General features: G+C 38.8%; 1 protein-coding gene across 5 annotated transcripts in view; it reads left to right on the top strand.

Moving 5' to 3' along the window:
• The window catches only part of LOC126335107 (protein tweety), an 866,725-nt gene that overhangs the window by 832,124 nt on the left and 18,507 nt on the right, over window positions 1-16,094 (top strand). For all 5 annotated transcript variants that reach the window (XM_049998047.1, XM_049998050.1, XM_049998049.1 and 2 more), the window contains 2 exons: window positions 2,891-3,002; window positions 6,213-6,451. In XM_049998047.1, the coding sequence (XP_049854004.1) occupies window positions 2,891-3,002; window positions 6,213-6,451 (351 nt within the window). The remainder of the gene's footprint in view (window positions 1-2,890; window positions 3,003-6,212; window positions 6,452-16,094) is intronic.

Here is a 16,094-nt window from a genome sequence, read left to right as displayed (position 1 = left end):
CGACTTCTGGTCGATTTATGGTGTGAGTGCATCACTGCCGGGCTAGCTTCATTCAACACGTGTTTCTCTTCAGTTTGATGGCCGACCAGATTGGGAGGTATCAAACACACTTCCCAGGCAAAAAGCATTTCGTCTTTCTCCCACATCTGACTACTTGGAGGCTCGCTTCCGAACCGTTCACGAAGCCTATCCATTAACCTGTGTCATATTTTCATTGTTGAACTTCCATTCAGGGGTCCACACACTTGTCACCAAGTGCTCGTCCAAATGAAGTCGTCGGTATATTCCAATGTTCTTCACCAAACACGAAAAGGCGAACGATGAAGTAATCAACGCACATACTGTATTCTCCTCCCTGGGCAGTCGCGTGGCCCATCATGGCAATCACGTTGCATTTCGCGTTAGGTACTCTGTTGCCATGTCATTTATCAGGATGGGAGGTTCAAATCTGAAGTATCTTACTGTCTTACACTTCTACACGCATTCAGTTCACGTGTACAGCGACGTTGTGACCATCCTGTACTTCTACATCTACACTCATCTTCTGCGGGCCACTCTACAGTGCAAGGCGGGCGATGCTTTGGTACGAACATTATCGATTTCCTGTCCCGTTCCATCTTCAGCTTGAGGCAGAGATAAAGCACTGCCTGTCCGCCTCTGTACGTCCTCTAACCTCTCCTGTTGTGTTCTCGCTATCCCTAGATCAGATACACAGAGGTAGCAGTAGAATGGTCGCACTGTCATTCACGAATACCGTTTCTCTAAATTTACCGAGTTGGGTTCCTCTAGAAAGCCATCTTTCATCCGATGGTTTCCATTCGAATTATTAAATGTGAAATTTAATGATTCTCTTTTCCGCCTGCTGTGTTCAGTTTCAACACCAGGCTTATCCACGAGGGACTATGATGTCTTTATCATAAGCCACAGGTATTCTGCGTTTGTCAGGTTTGAACTACATGTTCTCAGTTCATCTTTTATGATGAAAAAGATCTTGTTTGTTGTAATCTAGTGAATCTAAACGTCTTTAAAGTGGTTTAAGTAGTCTCTACATCGAACAATCTACAGCCAAATACGCCACATGATGGACAAAGTCTTTAATTGAGACCTTCCACTCAGCTACAGATCAGAGCACCCCTACTGCTCCTCGGAACGAAGCTGCAAATCGACAGCTACGTTGAGATCTCACCAGTGAGGTTGTCTGTTTTCGCTTCATCCACATATCTATAGAAAGAGTGGAGAATGTTCTCAGACCCCAGGGAACAGACATCGTCGCTGCCGACACGAGCGAAAATCTGCAGTTAGCTGCAAACTGCGCAGCCAGTTGCCCCCAGTGCGACCTCTTTCATCTCGCACACAACTGCTCCTGGGATACATACAGATTGCAAATTTCATTTGTATCCCTCTCGTGACACTTTTTTCCTAAAAGAGGACATCGTGTGGCTAATGTTCAAACTGCCTACAACTAACAGCCCTTTACTTCCCCCTTGTTGGTGCCCATATCTTCACAGAAGAGAAAGCCTGATCTCAGGCAGGACATACAAGACTCTGTTTCATTATCAGTGCAACAAAGTGCCTCAAACATATTCACAACTACCGTGTACAATCCTGCTCGTGAAACGGCACCAGATCTGTCCACAACCCCCCAGACGCTATCACATGCTGGTAGCCGTTGGATCAGATTTCTCTGTAGATGAAGTACGCAGCAGGAGAGCTGGCAAACTCCAAGGCATTTTTCCAACCACACGTGACTGCCTGGGCTGGTTTAAGGCTCCAACGACACGAGTGGCCGCTTGGCGAGCCAAGCTGGAACAAATACCAGAAACGCCCAAATGCGAAATTGGTATACAGGGTGAAAAATAATTAGTAACACAAACTGACACAGATGAAAGTACACTCTAAGACAAAAAAAGGACGCATCACAAATGAATCATCCGAATGGGATGGAAATCAGTAGATGTGATGTACATGCAGTGGCGCACACATATGGGGGGCACCCCCCACCCCCACCCCTCTTGCGGGGCCGACCGCATTGCCACCCACGCCGCCCCCGCCACTCAGCCCGTAGGCTATTCGTTCGTTTCTTTCGTCAGTCGACTCGACTTAATCGAGTTATCGAGTAGCTGTACTTTCCTAAGTAGCACGCGCGTCCGCGTCATCGTATTTTATATTTTTCTGACTGGCATTCATCATTTAAGGAAGAGAACCACAGTTGTAACTTTTTCATATCAGAAGATTGCATTGTCTTGTATATGTGTATAATCAGCTTAGATAAAACTTTCTTGAACTTTGCATGTGACTTATTTTTTTATTAGCGTAAAAGTAAAGGTAGCTCAAGATATCTTTGGCGCCCCCTCCTTGAGATTTTCCTGTATCCGCCACTATGTACATGTACAGACAGACAAGACTACAATTCAGAAAAACTGAATAATTTATTCAAGCGAAAAACCTTCACAAACTGAGCAAGTCCATAATGTGTTGGTCCACCCCTGGCTCTTATGCAAGCAGTTTTTCGGCCAAATTCCGTCCAATTGGTGCATTAGATCGTTAAAATACCCAGCTCTCGGAGACTGCAGACGTGTGTACAAGTTGCGTTTACATGAGTGCGTGTGTATGTATGTGTGTCTACTGCTGACAAAGGCCTTATTGGCCGAAAGCTTTAATTGTGTGAATCTTTTTTGTTGTTCCTATCGCGACTTAGCGCCTCCACTAAATGGTGAGTAGCAACTTTCCTTCTCTGGTATTGTTACACTATTTAATTTCTTTCACACGCAAGGAAGATTATACCAGTCAGGTAACCAATAACATCTATGAATATTATTTTGTTTTTCATCAAAACTGACATGTGTCACAGATTTAAATCTCTCTTTTCCCCTTCTTTTTCTTTTAACAGTGGTGCAGTGGGCGTAGCGCTGTATGGAAATGATGATGTTCACAATGGGCTACTCCAGTTTGTCGAAGCCACAGCGAACATTGATGATCTTATTTCAAGTGTCAAAAACAGGGTGAGTGTGATACGTATGACATATATAGCATACTGTTGCTTGTGACATTATAAATAAAATAAATAGGTTTTAATTGTGTAATTCACAAACACCTCTTGACAAAGCTTGTCACTGTGGAATCTGATTAATCCTATCGCTGACACAAGAAGGCTTATGTTGTCATGGACAAGAAAAGCAAATTGGATGGAAAGGGAGGGGGTTAAGTTATAGTGGATTACTGTACATTCAGAATTGTGCCTTTGGTCCCCAAGCTGCTCTAGCCCCAAAGATTTTATTGGTAACTTTCAATAAACACAAGTTGTTCTTGCTAGCAGTATGTATCTGGTAGTGCTGCATTTAAACATTATACCAAGGGCAGCACTAGGAGCTTTTTGAAAAACAAATGCACTTGATTAACATTTAACCACTGTATAGAAATATGTGTGCTATTCTGCGGGCTAAATTTTCAACAGGCTTCCAGCAGAAATGAAAAATTTTAGTGAAAACCCTAGATTTTCAAATATAAATTGAAAAAATTTCCTTGTAGCACATTCCTCTTTCTTTGCATAGGAGTTTCTCACAAACATTCATATCCCTGCACTCTACAGTGTTTCTTGGAAGCTGATACTATCACAAAACTCTTCATATTTTTGTCTTCATCTTCTTCTTTTTTCTTCTTCTCCTTGTCCACTTATAAGCATTTTGAGAAATGTGTATGGAGTGACTCCTCCTGTGACCAGTTAGTTTTGGTTCAGGTGGTCCGACATAAACTGAGAAGATAAATAAAAATTAGATTCTCGGCCCCTGACTTTCAGTAGTACACCAATCTTAGCAGCGAAAATATTTGCAAACGGATGTCCAGACAGATTTGTTGCTGAGTCAAGAATTTCTTTATAATCGCAACACCTACCAATATCAAAGACACAGAATCAACAACATATTCAAAACTAAGTTCAGGTTTGTCTATTAAAATTGTGATATAATCAAAAAATCTCAATAGCTGTACACCTATGACAAGTCAGACAAAAAGTAAGTTCTGTCAATATATGTTAAGAATGCAGCTCTCCATGTCTACCAGACATATATTGTTGCCCTTGCCTTTGGTGTAAATTATGTACAAGTATTTCATATTTAATTCATATTTAACTGGAGGAATGCAGAATGTTGAAATTAACAGTAAAGATAGTCTGCAAAAATCAGAGTCCTCTAACTGAGAAGGTATCAGGGATGGCATCCCACAGGGTTCAGTCTTGGGTCCCTTATTATTCTCAATATATGTTAATGATTTGCCACTCTTCATTCATGAAGATACAATGCTAATTCTTTTTTATGTTGATACAAGTATAGTAATTACACACAACCACCAAGAATTAACTGAGGAATTGTAAATAATGTCTTTCAGAAAATTATTAAGTGGTTCTCTGTAAATGGACTCTAACTAAATTCTGCGAAATCACAGTAAGTACAGTTCCGTGCAGTAAATGTCATAACACCATTGATAAATATAGACTGAACAGAAGTCTGTTGCTAAGACAGGATATTCAACATTTCTGGGTTTGTGCACTGATGAGAAACTGCATTGGAAGAAGCACATTAATAATCCGCTGAAATGGTTAGGTTCAGCTGCTTACACTGTTAGTGTTATTGCAAATTTTGGTGATAAAAATATCAGTAAATTATCGTACTATACCTGTTTTCATATGGCATCATATTTTGGGGTAATTCATCATTAAGAAAGAAATTTTAATTGCACCAAAGCAAGTAATCAGAATAATAGCTGGACCCTACCCAAGATCACCTTGCAGACATTCACTGAAGGAACTCGGGATATTCACAGTACCATCACAATACATATATTCACTTATGAAATTTCTTATTAATAATCCATCCCAGTTCAAAAACAATATTGAAGTGCATAGATATAATAATAGCGAAGTGCAGAGCGACAACACTGAAAGAAAGGATGATTTTCACTATTCTGAGTTAAATCTCACTTCAGCACAGAAAGGGGTGAATTATGCTGCCACTAAAATCTTTGGTCATTTGCCAATAGTATTAAAAGTCTGGCAGATAGCCAACCAACATTTAAAAACAAATTAAAGAATTTCTGAACGACAACTCCCACTACTCAATAGATGAATTTTTAAATATGAAGTAGTAACCGAATATGTGTAAAGAAAACGGACACATTTCCAATCATAATAAAATCTCATATTCATGATATATGGAACAAGTACTATCGTAATGATGACTATCATTATCCATCAAACATCTATAAAAGTGATGCCTTCAGATAAGTCAGTGTCCTGTGTGGTTTGGTATGGCTTTAGGTGAATGGATATGACTCTCAGTGTTTGTGTGGCTCTGTAAAGTCCAGTCTGCAGTGTTGACATACTCAATGGTCATATGAGTCCTTATGCCAGTTACTAGCTAATTATTTCATCTTGCAAGATGACAATACTAGATCACACATGATTCATGTTGTGGATAAACATCTCTGCCATCAACAGAGCATATTTTGGAGTAGAAATTGCTGCACACAGCTGAGAGTAACTCCTAGACATCTTCATTAACGCCAACATATATCACAAAATTGGTGCTCTTTATAATCACATTTTGTATTTACATTATATGTGATGTACTTAAGTCACACATTTATTTTGAACCCTTCAAACATGTTCTGAGCTTGGTTGCAAATCCCTGATCTGAAAATGTGGCATCTGTGCTGTTTTAAATGATACACTGAATGTAGAATGTCCTATTTGTGATTCTCCTCATTCCTCATATGCTAGGTGCCCTTGTTCAAAAGTCTAAGCTTTTCAGTATTTTTTTTACTGACAAACCTGCAAGTAAAGGCCACCAATGATAAGACAGTTTCACTGCAAAGTAGACTGATTTCATTAGTGTCATACTATAAGTTCTACTAAAGTTGTGTTAATGCTAATGCACAATGAATACAACTCTGTATATATGCCACACAGCAGAACCCAAAAAGCAAGAATTGTGGATACTGTTTATAGAGTTGTCATAATGAAATTTTTTCACTAAATTTTTAACATCTGAGAAACACAGCAACTAAAGGTTGTCAATATGAGGGGGAAAATATCTGTTGCAAACTACAATAAATTTTTAGCATTAGCTTAATCAGACATTTTGATAACTCATGACTTTGTGGTCCCTAATGTTTTTTCTGTTAATAAAGCAGATATTATTTGTTTCTTTCTTTCATAGACTGCTGCCATAGAAAATCTACTGGAAACAAAAGTGGAGCCGCTGTTGACAGAATTGTCAGACGTATTCGATGGACCTGTGGCTAATCAGACAGCCAGAGCACTGCTTCTCTCCACCATGGCTTATATAAATGGAAATTCATCAACAGCTCTCGCCAACATGCAGGAAATAAGTCGACCACTTCATGGCATTAGCCTGTCTCCAGTGGTTTCTATTGTTCAGGAGGCAGAGACTATTAGGTATAAATTCCCAATTGATCTGTACTATTTTTTTTTCTTTTCTTTTTCAAGTGAAACAATACAGTATGGCATGAGTGTTGTATATATCACATATATACCATGTTACTCATTTTTAAGAATAGTAGATTGCATTTAATATTACGGTACAACATGCAGTTAATTGGGGTAAGTTTAAAGAGTATATTTAAAAGAACAGACTAAACGAAAGTACAGATTTTTATCCCAAAAATACATATACATTAATTATCATAATTTAAGTTAAAATACAAAATTTTGTTTTCATAACATAAGTAAAAGTATCACATTTTTCTTATAAGAGTGTATTTTTACCTAATTGGTTTTCTCTATTCTTACATTAAAGGTTGCCTTATAACTATGAGAATTTATTCATTTTATAAAGAGGTCAATCTATGAGGAACATTTTTAGTGTCCTTTTGAATGCCTGTACATTAGTAATTTCTTTTTTATACTGTGGGAGGCTTGTTGTATTGGTATGCATGTGACAGCACACTTACCAATACGATGCTCATAACAATGGGATTTTACTCTTCTCATACCTCAGGTTCTATTAGTGCTAAAAAGGTAGGGTCAAGTGTTTTGGATAGCCCTTGGGTTAGGGACCATTTTTGTACTCATTAGGAGGACCATCTTAAGTGTCACTGTCCTACTGTACAAGGTCAAAGAATGAATATTACACACCTCCTCTTGCATAGCAAATATAGCAAATTGGTTTGTTCATTTTGCATTTTATGGTCTACAGTGGGCTTGATGAGACATGGAGGCGCCATTAGTTAATGGCCAGTCCCACAGAAAAATTCCCCAAAAAATGGTTTTGTTACTATATTTTCACTTTCACTAGCAGACCAAAACCCAGCCGAGGATTTGAAGATGACTATGCACAGCCAATGGCTGAAATTTTTAGAATTTATTTGTAAGATCCTGATCTCAAACAACAAATATCTCTATCCCATTCCCAGACACAGAGATTCAAAGTTATCGTACTCGTACACGTAAAATATGCAAGTAAAAATTAAATAGACTGATCGATGATGGGTATATCCATGATTAACTTGTGATTTAATTAAACTGACAGGTATACCTGTGAATGAATGAAAAAATGAATGAATTAATGAATGACCCATTTGCATAAATTCATGGGAGGTCACTGAGGAAAGCCCAAAGAAATGTGTTTTTTGCAGTCAGCAGCTGACCAAACCCCAGTCGCAGATTCCAAGATGATTATGCACAGCAGACAGCTGTAATTTTCCTGATATATTCCTTAGATTCTGGTCTTGACCAATCCTGAAAATTTTCTAGATATCTTTATTTGTTTTGAGATGCAGAGGTTCGAAGTTACCCTTCTTGTGCTTGTAAAATTTGCATGGAAAATACAGTGTGATGCACAAATGTAGTTTATAAAGTGACATAGCACAGAAAAATATGATGTAAAGTGCCTCTGTTATCATCAGAAGGGTCTGACAACTCTGTGCTGTAGTACTGAAGCACATCCAAAATTTTTGTGAGTATAAAATCCAGTGTGAGGTGTAAAATTAGTTCAGCTTTATTTCAATTTTACACAAGCAAACTATCAAAATTTTACCTGCTGTGACAGGGAAAAGAAGGGAACCAGCAGAAAAATGCTCCTATCAGAGCATGAAAAAGGTGAATATGCTCATCTTTATTAAAAACTTCTGACTGAAAAGTGGAGTACCAGAAGCCTCATTCTACCTCCCTTGCACCTTAAAAAATTTTCACAAAAATATTGGCAAGCAAACATATTAACACATTTCTGTGCTGCGAGAGAAGGAGATAGTGGCAGTGGGAAAGAGACAGAGAAGTAATAAATACTGGAAGTTAGTAGACAGTGTGTGGAACACAAAGGGCAAAGGAGACAATGGCAGTGTGAGAGAAAGAGAGGGACATAGTGACAGTGGAACATAGTAGACAGTGAGAGAATAGTGCTAGGAAAAGGGTAAAGGAGACAATGCCAGTGGGAGAGAAATAAAGAGAAATAAAAAGCAGAAGTGGGTGATATCCAGTGATAATGAGAGACAGTCTGTGACAATGACAATGAGGAAGAGAGAGATAGTGACAGTAAGAAGAGAGAGCAGCAGTGGGAAGGAATTAATGAGATAGTAGCAGTAAGAGAGAACAAGAGGGAGAGAGTGACAGTGAGAGGAGACAATAGTAGTAGGACAGAATGAAGGAGACTGAGGCTGTGAGGCAGGAGACAGTGACAGTTTGATAGCCACAAAGAGATAATGACCAGGAGTTGGACTGAATGAGTGAGTGAGAATGGGCAATTGGGAGTGTAAGGGCACGAGACGCTTACAGTGATGGACTTGTAAGTTTGAGCAAGTTACAGTTAGGACAGCTTGTGGGAGTAAGAGGTGACTTGCATGTTAAAAAGAGCATGAATAAGTTCACATGCCAAAATTTTTGTGAAAATTTTTGAAGGTGTTGAGGAAGACAGAATGAGGCAACAGGTACCCCACTTTCCAGTCAGTCTTTTAAGAAAGAGGTATTCACTTTTTTGTGCTCTAATAGGAGCATTTTTCTGCTGATGCTTTTATACTTGGATCAGTAACTCTCTTGTTTACTTTTGTGAGAGTTGTAGTGCCTTGGTGGAAATTTTTCACCTGTTCTGTGTTACGGTTGTGAACGTCACAATTTGTCTGAAATAATTCCCTGTAGTCAGATACAAATGTCACCAGTGAGTAGATCCCCATTGGATACCTTCTGAAATTTAGTTCACCTAGAATGTCATCCTTTACACTAAACACTGTGTAGAATCCCTTGTGAAGGCCGAACCATGTAGATGTCAGTAAGTGATTTTGTGTAGGGCGGATATAAATCCTGTCGTACACTATTCTCTAAAATACCTTTGTGAACATTGGCAGCAGAGAAATGGGCTGATAGCTGGATATTCTATTCATTGCCCCACTTTCATGAACCAACATCACTGTTGCATGTTTTAGTTTAACCAAATATAACTCACTTTGCATTGCCTGTTCACACAGATAACACAAAATGTGACTGATTGAGTCTGGACTTGATACACCATCATATCCAGAGAGTTGAGAACCTTTAAGCAATTTTACAATTTTTTCATTTTCTTTAGGAATTGTGTTTTTGAAATGGAGTGCTACGTTTGGTGTAATTTCAACATGATTAAGTAGTTCTAAGGCTATTCTTGGAGATTGCTTCTTATTTGAATCTTTATTCACTACTGAATAGGTCACTGAGATAGTTATACACATTGCTGTTCAGAAATGATTTATTGCTGCATTTCACACTCTGCCCATCATTAGAAATATCTGCTGAGGAAGAATGCAGTCAGCACTACCATTGTAACTAACAAAACATCAGTTAAAGTGAATTTTACAAAAGGTGCTACATAAAGTACAGGAGTACACACACCAAAAATAAGAACAAAGTCTTCATACAGAGTATGCACTCATGTGTACTATTCATCAGTATATGAACTTAATTGATAGCAGGATGCTATTACAAAGCTTAACTGATATCACTCGTCATCAGAAGGTGTAAATGGATAAGATTAGAGGCACTGTATTGTGCCCATAGAAATAGTTGAACAACATTATATTAAAAGAAAAAATCTAAGTATAAACCTAGAAATAAGATAAAATAGGAATATAACCAACAGTGTGTACAGAATACAGGATTCAATAAACAGCTTTACATAAAGTAGCTCACATGAACTGCCACCAGACAGTGAGCCCAAGTTGAAAAATGGTTTATTTGCACCATGTTACAAGTAAATAGTAAAATACAACTCCTCATAATGTTATATTCACAAAAAATAAATAGCTTTTCAAAAAGTAGCTAACGGTAACTACCACCAGGAGTTGGGCCTGAAATGAAAAAAAAAAAAAAAAAAAAATCAAAAAAATTGGTGTTATTGTGCCACATTAGCAGTAAATGGTATAATTCAAAGTACTTGTAATGCACTATTCATACAGAAACTAAAATATAAAGTTATGTAGTTAATCTGAATGACAATATATAACCCCTCCATGAACCATGGACCTTGCCCTTGGTGGGGAGGCTTGCGTGCTTCAGCGATACAGATGGCCGTACCGTAGGTGCAACCACAACTGAGGGGTATCTGTTGAGAGGCCAGACAAACATGTGGTTCCTGAAGAGGGGCAGCAGCCTTTTCAGTAGTTGCAGGGGCAACAGTCTGGATGATTGACTGATCCGGCCTTGCAACATTAACCAAAACGGCCTTGCTGTGCTGGTACTGCGAACGGCTGAAAGCAAGGGGAAACTACAGCCGTAATTTTTCCTGAGGACATGCAGCTTTACTGTATGATTAAATGATGATGGCGTCCTCTTGGGTAAAATATTCCGGAGGTAAAATAGTCCCCCGTTTCAGATCTCTGGGCAGGGACTACTTAGGAGGACGTCGTTATCAGGAGAAAGAAAACTGGCGTTCTACAGATCGGAGCGTGGAATGTCAGATTCCTTAATTGGGCAGGTAGTTTAGAAAATTTAAAAAGGGAAATGGATAGGTTATAGTGGATATAGTGGGAATTAGTGAAGTCCGGTGGCAGGAGGAACAAGACTTTTGGTCAGGTGAATACAGGGTAATGTAGGAATACGGGTAATGTAGGAGTAGGTTTAATAATGAATAAAAAAATAGGAGTGCAGGAAAGCTACTACAAACACCATAGTGAACGCATTATTGTGGCCAAGATAGACAGAAAGCCCATGCCTACTACAATAGTACAAGTTTATATGCCAACTAGCTCTGTAGGTGATGAAGAAATTGATGAAATGTATGATGAGATAAAAGAAATTATTCAGGTAGTGAAGGGAGACGAAAATTTAATAGTCATGGGTGACTGGAATTCATCAGTAGGAAAAGGGAGAGAAGGAAACATAGTGGGTGAATATGGATTGGGGCTAAGAAATGAAAGAGGAAGCCGTCTGGTAGAATTTTGCACAGAGCATAACTTAATCATAGCTAACACTTGGTTCAAGAATCATAAAAGAAGGTTGTGTACATGGAAGAATCCTGGAGATACTAAAAGGTATCAGATAGATTATATAATGGTAAGACAGAGATTTAGGAATCAGGTTTTAAATTGTAGGACATTTCCAGTGGCAGATGTGGACTCTGACCACAATCTATTGGTTATAACCTGTAGATTAAGACTGAAGAAACTGCAAAAAGGTGGGAATTTAAGGACATGGGATCTGGACAAGCTGAAAGAACCAGAGGGTGGAGAGAGTTTCAGAGAGAGCATAAGGGAACAATTGACAGGAATGGGGGAAAGAAACACAGTAGAAGAAGAATGGGTAGCTCTGAGGGATGAAGTAGTGAAGGCAGCAGAGGATAAAGTAGGTAAAAAGACGAGGGCTGCTAGAAATCCTTGGGTAACAGAAGAAATATTGAATTTAATTGATGAAAGGAGAAAATATAAAAATGCAGAAATGAAGCAGGCAAAAAGGAATACAAACGTCTCAAAAATGAGATCGACAGGAAGTGCAAAATGGCTAACCAGGGATGGCTAGAGGACAAATGTAAGGATATAGAAGCTTGTCTCACTAGGGGTAAGATAGATACTGCCTACAGGAAAATTAAAGAGACGTTTGGAGTGAAGAGAACCACTTGTATGAATATCAAGAGCTCAGATGGCAACCCAGTTCTACGCAAAGAAGGGAAGGCAGAAAGATGGAAGGAGTATATAGAGGGTTTATACAAGGGCGATGTACTTGAGGACAATATTATTAAAAGGAATGATGATGTAGATGAAGACGAAATGGGAGATAAGATACTGCGTGAAGAGTTTGACAGAGCACTGAAAGACCTGAGTCGAAACAAGGCCCCCGGAGTAGACAACATTCCATTGGAACTACTGACGGCCTTGGGAGAGCCAGTCCTGACAAAACTCTACCAGCTGGTGAGCAAGATGTATGTGACAGGCGAAATACCCTCAGACTTCAAGAAGAATATAATAATTCCAGTCCCAAAGAAATCAGGTGCTGACAGATGTGAAAATTACCGAACTATCAGTTTAATAAGTCACAGCTGCAAAATACTAATGCGAATTCTTTACAGACGAATGGAAAAACTGGTAGATGTGGACCTTGGGGAGGATCAGTTTGGATTCCGTAGAAATGTTGGAACATGTGAGGCAATACTGACCTTACGACTTACCTTAGAAGAAAGATTAAGAAAAGGGAAACCTATGTTTCTAGCATTTGTAGACTTGGAGAAAGCTTTTGACAATGTTGACTGGAATACTCTCTTTCAAATTATGAAGGTGGCAGGGGTAAAGTACAGGGAGCGAAAGGCTATTTTCAATTTGTACAGAAACCAGATGGCAGTCATAAGAGTCGAGGGGCATGAAAGGGAAGCAGTGATTGGGAAAGGAGTGAGACAGGGTTGTAGCCTCTCCCTGATGTTATTCAATCTGTATATTGAGCAAGCAATAAAGGAAACAAAAGAAAAATTCGGAGTAGGTATTGAAATTCATGGAGGAGAAGTAAAAACTTTGAGGTTCGCAGATGACATTGTAATTCTGTCAGAGACAGCAAAGGACCTGGAAGTGCAGTTGAACGGAATGGACAGTGTCTTGAAAGGATGATATAAGATGAACATCAACAAAAGCAAAACGAGGATAATTGAATGTAGTCAAATTAAATCGGGTGATGCTGAGGGAATTAGATTAGGAAATGAGACACTTAAAGTAGTAAAGCAGTTTTGCTATTTGGGGAGCAAAATAACTGATGATGGTCGAAGTAGAGAGGATATAAAATGTAGACTGGCAATGGCAAGGAAAGCATTTCTGAAGAAGAGAAATTTGTTAACATCGAGTATAGATTTATGTATCAGGAAGTCGTTTCTTAAAGTATTTGTATGGAGTGTAGCCATGTATGGAAGTGAAACATGGACGATAACTAGTTTGGACACGAAGAGAATAGAAGCTTTTGAAATGTGGTGTTACAGAAGAATGCTGAAGATAAGGTGGATAGATCACGTAACTAATGAGGAGGTACTGAACAGGATTGGGGAGAAGAGAAGTTTGTGGCAAAACTTGTCTAGAAGAAGGGATCGGTTGGTAAGACATGTTTTGAGGCATCAAGGGATCACAAATTTAGCATTGGAGGGCAGCTTGGAGGGTAAAAATCGTAGAGGGAGACCAAGAGATGAATACACTAAGCAGATTCAGAAGGATGTAGGTTGCAGTAGGTACTGGGAGATGAAGAAGCTTACATAGGACAGAGTAGCATGGAGAGCTGCATCAAACCAGTCTCAGGACTGAACAACACAACAACAACAACAATATATAACCACAGAGCATTGCAGCAAAAAGGCACATTAGAATTAGGAGAGAGATCTTTATTGCACAGTTAGTGCCACTGGAACTAAATATTAAATGCTTGATCAAGTTTATAGTAGTCATTATTTCAGAAATCTGTGGGTGCATTTATAATTATTTCAAATTATGGTTACAGTAGAAAACACATATAAGGTCATTGGCTCAGAAGTCTCTGTGAGTAGTTATAATTGTTTCAATCTATTATTACAATACAAAGCACAAATAAGGTACAATGTATAAAGCACTGACAAAAGAATTCACAGAGGGCTAATACCATCAAAATGATCATAGGGAAAACCTAATATTAGAAGCTACTGGCAGAGAAGTAAATAGCTGTAGCCATGGGATACATGGTAAAAACTGACCATAAGAATAAAAAAGACTGTACCAAAAAGTGTCTTCTATTTAGGGTATTAGAACCTGCAGGAACAGTTAACAACCAAGGGGGGGACACACGAATGAACAATCTGACTTCTGAAGAACTTTCTCTATACCCAAAATTTCTACTGCTCTTAAAACTCTAAAACCAGAAAAGACATGGGGAAGTGACAGAATCCACCCAGAACTTCTTCTGCATAGTGCGAGCTAAACAATAAGATGACTGGCTGATTTTTTTCTCTGACATTATGATATCTGGTTCAGTCCCACAAAAATTAAACAATCAAAAATCATAGCAATACTCAAGCCCAGCAAGGCACAAGACCATCTAAGAACTACAGCCCAGTCACACTATTGAGCACTATATAATTGAATTAGGCCAGTAATCTTTCTGAACCTTCCTCTTGAGCAAGCTGGTTTCCACCCGGGACAGCAAGTCTTATCTTTAACAATATTTATTGAACCAGGATACCAAATGAGGCAGAAAATATCATTTGTTTTTATTAATCTAAGTGCAGCACATGACACAGTTTGGAGACAAGGACTGCTTTATAAGTTGTCGCAACTTGTACCCAGCAAATGGCAATGAAACTAATGAACAATATGTTAACTGAAAGAACATTTACTGTAACTATAGCAAAAGACACTAGCTGCCCAAAAGTACTGAATAATGGCTTGCCACAGGGATTCATCCTTGTTCCTCTATTGTTTAATATATATATAATCACCCAAACATAGTCCAGAAAGTTTGGCTATGCAGATGACTTGACAATAGCTACCCAAAAAAATTTTGAAAGAACTGAAGAAATCCTAATTTCTGATCTACATATCTTAAGGCACTATTTTCACAAATGGAGGTTACAACCAAACTCAAATAACACAGAAGTTTCATGTTTTCATCTGTTCATTAGATCGCCACACACAGCCCTTGGTGACTATTTTGAAGGAGACACATTTCATCATAATATGCACCCAATATACCTTGGGATCACATTAGATAGGACACTTTCTTTTAAGGAGCACTTGACACAAACATCTGCTATGCTCAAAACCAGAAACAGCATTCTCCATACTCTGTGGCTCTCGTTGGGGACCATCAGCAGACACTCTCCGGTTATCAGCACTCAGCTTGGTATAACCAGCAGCAGAGTACTGTGCACCTGCATGGCTTAATAGTCCACATGTTAAAAAGATAGACATACAACCTAATGAGGCCATGCACATTGTTAGTGGGTCAATATGATCTACTCCCACATATTGGCAACTTACCTTGAGACACATTCCACCTCCCGATATCAGACAGAAGATTACGCTATTGCGTTGAGTACCAGAAGATTGCTAATAACATTGACTTTCCAGTAATAGACAACATATTCCCTGCAAAGTGAAAAAGACTAAGATCAGGACATACCACTCTCATCACAGCCAGGACTCTCATGGAAATTGAATTCAATCCCATCAATGAATGGAAATGCTGCTGGCAACAAAACTGTTCCCCACAATGCCTGGATTCAACCAGCCTTGGGCAATTTGAACTATCTTGAACCTCATCCGATTGGGCCATGGACAATGTGCAGACACTCTCTGTAAGTGTGGCAAATTTTCATCACCATCCTGTGACTGTGATGTGGGATGACAGACAGTTGCTCATGTTGTATTGACATGTCCTGCACGTGCCTACAAGGATCCTTTTGAAGATATCTTCACAGTGACGATTGATGTTATAAAATACATAAAAGACCTTTATATCCATGTATAGCTGTTGCTTTTTGTTTCATTTTATGCTGGAGAGCTGTGCTTAAATGTTGACATGAAATAGTTTTGTGATCTTTGTATATGTATTGCCATATGATAAATAAATAAATAAGTGACCACACAGTGCCCTGCTCATCACAACTGATGACACCTCCCTG

Source organism: Schistocerca gregaria, chromosome 2 (assembly GCF_023897955.1).
Source record: "Schistocerca gregaria isolate iqSchGreg1 chromosome 2, iqSchGreg1.2, whole genome shotgun sequence".
In the NCBI taxonomy this organism is placed as follows: Eukaryota; Metazoa; Arthropoda; class Insecta; order Orthoptera; family Acrididae; genus Schistocerca; species Schistocerca gregaria.
This window is presented reverse-complemented; position numbering and strand designations above follow the sequence as displayed.